The sequence below is a fragment of the Platalea leucorodia genome (genome assembly GCF_965183815.1).
Source record: "Platalea leucorodia genome assembly, chromosome: 11".
In the NCBI taxonomy this organism is placed as follows: domain Eukaryota; kingdom Metazoa; phylum Chordata; class Aves; order Pelecaniformes; family Threskiornithidae; genus Platalea; species Platalea leucorodia.
Genome location: NC_138833.1, coordinates 18,487,513 through 18,495,585, shown reverse-complemented (window position 1 = coordinate 18,495,585; position 8,073 = coordinate 18,487,513). Strand labels below are relative to the sequence as shown.

The 8,073-nt window shown below is 57.2% G+C and overlaps 1 protein-coding gene across 2 annotated transcripts; it reads left to right on the top strand.

Moving 5' to 3' along the window:
- Positions 1 to 1,474: 1,474 nt before the first annotated feature.
- Positions 1,475 to 7,445, top strand: RPS14 (ribosomal protein S14). Of its 2 annotated transcripts, none has more exons than XM_082324180.1 (5): positions 1,475 to 1,720; positions 2,974 to 3,124; positions 3,438 to 3,599; positions 4,101 to 4,177; positions 4,912 to 5,024. In XM_082324180.1, exons 2-5 carry the CDS (start codon positions 2,976 to 2,978, stop codon positions 4,977 to 4,979), a joined length of 456 nt encoding a protein of 151 aa, XP_082180306.1. In that variant the 5' UTR covers positions 1,475 to 1,720; positions 2,974 to 2,975; the 3' UTR covers positions 4,980 to 5,024. The 2 variants fall into 2 exon arrangements, with proteins under 2 accessions (XP_082180306.1, XP_082180307.1); XM_082324181.1 differs by lacking the exon at positions 4,912 to 5,024 and adding an exon at positions 6,994 to 7,445 and having other exon boundaries at positions 1,477 to 1,720.
- The last annotated feature ends 628 nt before the right edge of the window (positions 7,446 to 8,073 follow it).

The following is an 8,073-nucleotide window of genomic DNA, read 5'->3' as shown; positions in this document are numbered from 1 at the left end:
TCCCGGTCTGCCACCCATGACGCAGTCCCACGTGGCTCTGAGCTTCCTGCTTCCTGGAGGGCTAAGCGCCGGAGGCAGCCCAGCACATCTGGAATCAGGGCAGGATCAGGCCCAGGAAGCGTATCACAAGCACTACCAAGTCAGGTTCAATCTGCCTTTTTTCCAAAGGTCTTTGATGTTTCCCATCCTGAGCCCTACTTAAATCAATTGGAACCAGACAATATTCGCTTGCTGGACCACCTTAACGTAAAACTTTACAAATTTGCATTCTCTTTGCTGTAGAGGTAGAAAAAATCTCCCCCGCTAAGTGCTCCAGGAGAGGGTCCCTGCACCATCGCTCACAGCTGCAAAGTCTGCGCCACTCACATCAGCCGCCTGACCTCCCGACAGAGAATTACAATTAAAGAATTAAAATTTTAATACCGACGTGTATTAAAATCTCTCCTCTTAGCTCCTTAAGAGAAAATATGCCAGACTTCCACATATATGTATATATATTCCCCCTGCAATGGGCACTGGTGAGGCCGCCCCTCGAGTGCTGTGCTCAGCGCCGGGCCCCGCACTCCAAGGCGGCCATGGAGGGGCTGGAGCGTGGCCAGAGCAGGGCAGCGAGGCTGGGGCAGGGGCTGGAGCACAAGGCTGGGGAGGAGCGGCTGGGGGAGCTGGGGGGGCTCAGCCTGGAGGAGAGGAGGCTGAGGGGAGCCCTCATCGCTCTCTGCAACGGCCTGACAGGAGGCTGGAGCCGGGGGGGGTAGGTCTCTTCTCCCAAGTAACAAGTGATGAGGGGAAATGGCCTCAAGCTGCGCCGGGGGAGGTTTAGGTTGGATATTAGGAAAAATTTCTTCCCCGAAAGGGCTGTCAGGCCCTGGCCCAGGCTGCCCAGGGCAGGGGTTGAGTCCCCATCCCTGGAGGTATTTAGAAGATGGGCAGATGTGGTGCTTAGGGACATGGTTTAGTGGTGGCTTGGCAGTGCTGGGTGAGCAGTTGGACTGGGTGATCTTAAGGGTCTTTTCCAACCTAAACGATTTTGTGTTTCTGTGACTCTATTAAACTGCTATGCACATCCCTTAAGGGTAAATTCCCAAACACCTCCTGCAGTCAGGGGCAGAGACCAGCAGCTCCCGGACCCCCCCGACACCCGGCCGTGCTCAGCCGCCCGACAGCGGAGCGGGGGGGCACGGCCCCAGCCGAGCCCGGGGAGCAGCGACTGCGGCTGCTTGGCCCGGAGGAAGCGGGCTGCGTGCTGGCACCGCACCGATTTTCCTCCAGCTGTTTTTTTCAAAGCGATTGGGGCCTGGGTTTCCCAAGCTCTGCCGGCACGGCTCTGCCAGGAGCACACGCTCCGCGCCATCTTGGGGAGGGACGCCGGGAAAGCGGCGGCCGCCGCCACCTTGGGGAGGGACCCCGGGGAGGGACCCCAGGGAGGGTGGCGCCGCCATCTTGGGAAGGGACCCGGCCGCGCCATCTTGGAGAGGTCGGCCCGGCTTGGCGTCGGGAGCGCCGTTCGCGGTTTCACGGCGGCGGCCGATCGAGATCGAGATCGGGATCGGGATCGGGATCGGGATCGCGGCAGAGTCCTGCGCCTGCGATCGGGGAAACGCCGCTTGCCCCGCAGCCCCCGGCCGCCTCCCGCCATCACTTCCGGGTGAGCCGCGGTGACCTCCGCCCCCCGACCCCAGCCGCTTCCTTTCCAGCGGCGGCCGCCGGAGGAGACGCGCAGGTGAGTGCGGGGCCGCCGCCATCCGCCGCCATCCGCCCGCCCGCGCGTCGCCGCCGCCCCCTCCGCACGCCGCCCGCCTCCTCGGGCCCGGGGCTCCGCGGGGCAGCGCGCCCGGCGCGGGGGAGGCGCGGCCGGCGGAGCGAGGCGCTAGGCCGCGGGCGAGCCGGGGGCTGGCGTAGCTGGGCGCCCGGGGGTGGGCCGGCGCTCCCGGCTGGGGGTGGAGGAGCGGGCAGGCTGGGCCGCGGGGCAGGTGTGAGCCCCCTCCCGCCCGCTGGACCCTGTGCGGTTTCAGGCGAGCAGCGGGTTCGTTGCCGTGAGGTTAATGCCGGTGTTATGGCGCCCGCGGCTCGGCGTTTGCTCTGCCTGCCGTGTCGGTGTCGCTGGGCTTTATGGGCCCCGGTGGGGGACGGTAACGTCCACGGGGCCGTTGGCTGGCTGTGTCCTGTCGGCCCCGATGTAACAGTCGGTGCTCAGCATCGCTCTCCAGAGAGCGGACGGTCGGGCTACGGCCTGTGGGTGCAAGCAGGTTGTGCTTGGGCTGCTTTCCTTAATGAAGCTGCTAGACTTTTCTCTTCTGCGAGGCGCCAGGTGTAGCAGGTATTTGGCAGGAGAGGAGCAATATGGAACCGTGTTCCCGTGCTCAGGAGCAGATGCACGGGGTCCCCAGCCACCGTACCAAGCGCTGCCAAGTGCCCCGGCTGCTGTCTTCCACAGCTGGGTGTGGACTGCAGAAGGCTTCCCTGGGCTGGTCCCAAGGATGTGGTTAGGGGACCGATAACATGGAAGAACCCAAGTTGGTACTTGAAAGGTCTGCAGAGTCAGAGCTTCGCAATAGTACCCAGGTCTTTAATAATTGTTCAGTTAGGTATTTTCTTTGCGTAAAGTCATATAAATGAGCAAGGGGAAGCTCAGCATTGCTGGTTCTCAAGGAAAGGAGCTTCCTTGTGCTCTGCTGCGGTGGTGCCTGGGGACATCAGCCGCCGTGAAGCACAGCGTAGGCAGCTCCTGCTGTGAAGTGCAGCAGGAGAGACCCCACTGAGCAGCTGCGGGTGGTGACCCATCTGCCAGCCTACAGCAAAGCTGGGAATCCTGGGTTTTACAAGAAATCCGCTTGTACCCCAAAATGACTACCTGTGGTTTACCAACAGTAACTCATTTATCTTGCTTGGTAAAAAGTTGCAGTAGCAGGGAATTTCATAAAGTCCTGTAAGAGGATCCCCCATCGCTCATACTTCTTTTTTGTTGTTGTTCAGAAATGGCACCTCGTAAGGGCAAGGAGAAGAAGGAAGAGCAGGTTATCAGCTTGGGACCTCAGGTTGCTGAAGGAGAAAATGTGTTCGGTGTCTGCCATATCTTTGCTTCCTTCAATGACACCTTCGTCCATGTGACCGATCTCTCTGGCAAGTGAGTACTGAACGCTGGGCACATCCCTGCAGTACCGGGCTCTGTTTTGAAAACAGAAATTAGATTTGGCAGGAGGCTCCGCTGAAATCCTTGAGCTTCTGCTGAGCTGTATGATAAGATGGCGTGCATAGCTGAGCATAGACTAGATGGTTTGGTGTGCTCCTCTGTGATGAATATTGCACTCAAGGTACTGGACGGCAGCTTATTGATCCAGTAACGTTCAAAATAACAGGTTCTGTCTGTACCCTGAAGCTGGTTTGTGGGGAGGAAAGAGGAGGGGCTCTTTTCTGAATGCCTTCTTTCCCTTCTGTAGGGAAACCATCTGCCGTGTGACTGGTGGCATGAAGGTGAAGGCGGACAGAGACGAGTCTTCTCCCTACGCGGCTATGCTGGCAGCCCAGGACGTTGCCCAGAGGTGCAAGGAGCTGGGCATCACGGCCCTGCACATCAAGCTGCGTGCCACTGGTGGAAATAGGTACGCTGGAGGGGCTGGGCCCTGGCATTCCCAGAGGATGCGTCCGGTCTTAGAACCCTGCCAGATTGCACCACGTCCCTTCTTTGCGCTGCCTCAGCTGGGGAGGTGGATGCACCCCAGGAATTTGACTTTAAACTCGACCCGAAGGGTGTCTGTCACATTGTATGGTGACTGGGTGACGTGGTCATCTCTCGCTGAGCAGCTGGGACCCGCTCTGAATGGGCGTCTGGAGCTGACTGGCGCTGCGGTGTGCTCTTATTCATCCATAGCGGATGGGGAGGTGCTGGCACCGTGGAGATGTGTTACCTTGGCGTGACAGCGACGCGCCTCTCTGGTGGCTGATAGCGTGTGAATGATTCGGGTCTGGGGACAGGAGGAGGGTGAGCTCTGGTATCTGGATGTTTTGGGGTGGGGAAACTGTGATTTTAAGTCAGTTGTTTGTGAACTGTGTTCAACTTCTGAGTCATTCAAGGGACCGTGGGTTCTGGTTCTCTCCTCCAGGACCAAGACTCCTGGACCTGGTGCCCAGTCAGCCCTGAGAGCTCTGGCCCGATCCGGAATGAAGATCGGCCGCATTGGTGAGTGATGGAGAGAGTGATATATCAGTGCGGAGCCTTGCTACCTCAAAAAAATCAGTTTTGAGGGATTATTTAGTAAAAGGAGCTCTGCAGGCATGTACGCTGCTCGGTATGAGGGTTTGAATTTGGGATGCCCTGCTTGGCCTCTGTCAGATGCCGCTGCAGGGATGATTTAATTTAAACAGATTCTCAAACTGAGGGTTCGCCAGGAGGTGGCGTGAGCAGACTTCAGCAATGAAGTTTCTGTCTGCGCGATAAACCCCCGCTGTACGGCAGGGTGCTGCCGCCCCTCTGATGTAACAGCATTTGTGCCAGAGCCGTTCAGCCACCCAGAAATACTGGGTTGGTTTAAGAGTGACTCAGTAGTAACGGAGTTCCTTCAACTCCTTGAGGGAGAGTCCCAAACTTTGTAGGGGAGTCAGAAGAAGCGGTGGTGGTGGCTGCTCTGAAAGTTACATCATGTACCTTCTGTTTCTTCGGAAACGCTGTGGCTGCTTGGTTTAAGTGGGATGGGAGATAAGGATTTTTTGCTTCCTAAGCGTTAACAGCCCTGGGTACCCAGCCCTCGGCGAGTTCACAAATATCTCGACTCCCCCGGTGCGTTCGTTCTGCCCGTGCGTGGCTCCTGCGGTGGCTGAGGTGCGGCTGTGGGATGTCGGGGTGGCTGCGCCCGGTTGGTTTCTGGGGCTTCCTCCGGAAGGTAACAGCGCGGGTCGGGTTTCTTGTCCCCGCAGAGGATGTCACCCCCATCCCCTCCGACAGCACTCGCAGAAAGGGTGGTCGCCGTGGACGTCGCCTGTAAACAACACCGCACCTTTTGTCATTAAAGCTCTCTTTTAAACCTCTCCTCAACCGTGTGTTTTCTTACTGAGGTACGCTCAGAAGTTGAGCGGCTTTGGTTTAATTACATCCACAAATGGCGTATCCTCTGGGGCGGGTTGGGGTGGTACCACTGCACCAGCGGTGCTTTTGAACGTACATGGGAAAAGCTTCTGAAAGCACTGGAATTACGTGCAGCTCCCTCAGCCGCTCTCTTTATATATTTATACTTCCAGAGTTATTTAAGAAAAATGACTCCTCGCTTTGTCACACCCTGCCTCCTGCACTGCTGTTTGCCCTCTGCGAATGTGCTGCCATCACCTGGAATAAATAAATGCCCATTTCCACTTTTGCCAATGTTCTCTTCCTAGCTCTCCAGGCTTTGAAATCGCTCCTGTTTCTGTCACTTCCTCAGCTGTAGCAGGATTTTAGACTAAGAGAAGATTTGTGGGCCTACAAGACTTGAGTTTGAGTTTGAGATAGGCGGGTTCTGTGTGCTTGTGGTGTTGGGGTTCTTTGTGCTCGTGGTTAAAGTTGCTGTGGCTTCTACAGCTCCAGAGAGATGAAACGGTCAAAATTCCTCAGGTGAAACGGTGACTTCAGCCCTCGTACAGCGTGGTGCCTGTTCCGGCGTGGGTCTGCGCGGCGCTGTCTGCGATCTCCCCGGCAGCGCGGGGTGCCGTCGGCAGGAGCTCGCAGAGGCAGCCGCAGCGCGTCGTGCTTTGCCTCCGCTGTCGCAGGCACGTGCTGTTCAGTGGGACTCGGCAACGAGCGAGTGAGCTCATCTGGAGCTGGTAAAATGATTGTCCAGGAACACTTGTGGTCAGGTTTAAGTGATGGTTATTTAGTAGAAGTGGTTGAAAGACCTTAGGATTCTTAGCGTGGTTATGTGGCCAATGCGAGTAGTCTCATACGTGATGATGTGTGACCTATGAAATGAGGCTGGAAGGGGACATTCTGGTGTCCTGGGCTCTTGGGCAAGGTCTGCCTCCAGATCCCGAGGCTTGAGAACCTCCCTGCTTCTGCGTGGGCTCTTTCCCACGCCTCTGCATCTCAAAACACTTCACGGGGGATTCCTTCACCTGCCCGCTCCCGAGCCTGCCTCCCCTCACCAGGAAGGACGCTCCGACGGACGGAGCTGTCGGAGGCACTCTGCTCTCAAAGCAATCTGTTCAAGTTACTCAGCCGGGATGGGATCCAGGGCGTGTTGCTCCTGCCAAGCTCGGCCTTCGGTTGTCGAGCGCTAGCTCTTCTTGCGTGGTAAAAAGGGGATGAGTTTCACAGCGCAGGAAACCAGGCTGGCTGATCCGAAGCCGTGGCGCGTCTTGGTCTTCATAGCGAAAACTGCTTGGATGGTTGCGGTTTCAAAGTGAGTCACGATCTCTTGGAGGTGTCCCTGCTGCGGAGAAGAAAGCTGGGCTTGTGAGCGAGCTAACTGCTGCTGGGTTTTCTGCAAACTTGCTTAATACATGACTTCCCTTTTCTCTGGAAAAAAAATCTCTGCCTGGACAGATGTTTCTAAGCCAGCATTTCCCTTGGCGCAGCCATGGTGTTTTATTTGTAATTTTATATGTGGCCATGGAAAACTTTAGAATAAACTTCCCTTACTGTCTTAAAAGTGCGCTATTTGCCGTTCAAATCACTGTTTTCCTGTACTTGAGGTGTTCTTTGAACTCTGCGTGGAGAAGGTGCTGAAAACGTGAAACCAGCAGCGGCTCAGCCCAGGTGGAGCTGAGCTGGGGAGGGAGCAGGGCCGAGGCGCGCAGGGGAGCGGGAGGCAGAGCGGTGGTGTGTTACTAACGGCTTCAGTCGATATTTTTTTAATACATACAGTGAAGCTTGTTGCTGTTCGGGTAGGTGTTACTTTGTCCCAGGTGCCATTAATGCTGCTGCTTCACAGGGTACGTTTGGGGAAAGCTCTACAGGAATATAAAATCCAAGGCAGGACCTTCGCGCGGGACAAATTTAACAGAGCCCTCTTGTCTTTTTGGGTGCAGGTCGTGGTGGTTTCTGACCAGTTCCCTCTCCCGCCTGCTGCCCACCAAGGCGCTGGTTGGTTCAGCCCCGCTGTTTTTAAGGGCAGATGTGGAAATGGGAAGGTGTCTGCTCAGCACTGCGCCGAAGCTGCGAGAAGGGAAGCGGCTTTTCATCTGTCTGGTGGGTTCCCCCGCACGTAGCGGGGTCAGGACAGCCTCTGGGCAGCAGGGACCTGCCTGGCACTCCGTGGCGGTGGCAGAGAGCAGGGTGCCGAAGCACCAGCTGAGACCTTCGTGTCTAACCCAAGGCAGGAGGAACCCGCACCTACAGCCCTGCTTGGCGTATCCTCCCCCAGGGAGGTTTTCTGGGGCTTGCACAGGTGGCAGGAAGGTGGATTTGCTTGTTTAGCCCTTAATCTTTGGGAGCAGGAGGTCCACTGGGTGCGCGGGGCTGTCGGGGCCGAGCTGATGTAAGCCCAGCCCGTGCCATGGGCGGGGTGTTCCCTGGGCTTTCTGCACAATTAATGGCAAAAATGGCTTTTATTTCTTAGCCGATCTCGTGTCTTTGAAACAACTTCCCGTGTCGGTGTGAAACCCCCCAGGGGAGAAACGGTGAATGAGGAAGAGAAACCGGAGAGCCCGACGGGTCCCTGCGCAGAGCGGGCTGCCCGGCGCGTGTCCCGGCGCTGACTGGAGGGAAAGGCTCTCCCGGCTGAGCGCTGCGGATGGGTTTCATGGCTCTCGCCTGTTCCTGCCGCTACCCGGCTGGCTTGTCTTGCGTGATCCGGCGAGGAGACCCATCACCTGCAAACCCCGGCTGCAACACATGTGGCTGCCCACCCTGCACCTCCCCGACGGGGATCACAGAATCATTTAGGTTGGAAAAGACCTTTAAGATCACCAAGTCCAACTGCTCACCCAGCGCTGCCAAGCCACCACTAAACCATGTCTGCAAGCACCACATCTCCCCGGCTTTTAAATACCCCCAGGGATGGGGGCTCAACCACTGCCCTGGGCAGCCTGGGCCAGGGCCTGACAGCCCTTTCGGGGAAGAAATTTTTCCTAATATCCAACCTAAACCTCCCCTGGCGCAGCTTGAGG

Excerpts from the sequence above, each read along its gene's own strand:
- RPS14 (XM_082324180.1), top strand. The coding sequence starts at position 2,976 with ATGGCACCTCGTAAGGGCAAGGAGAAGAAGGAAGAGCAGGTTATCAGC. Across the intron at positions 3,125-3,437 it reads GTGACCGATCTCTCTGGCAA|GGAAACCATCTGCCGTGTGA; the intron begins GTGAGTACTGAA and ends TCCCTTCTGTAG. Across the intron at positions 3,600-4,100 it reads CGTGCCACTGGTGGAAATAG|GACCAAGACTCCTGGACCTG; the intron begins GTACGCTGGAGG and ends TCTCTCCTCCAG.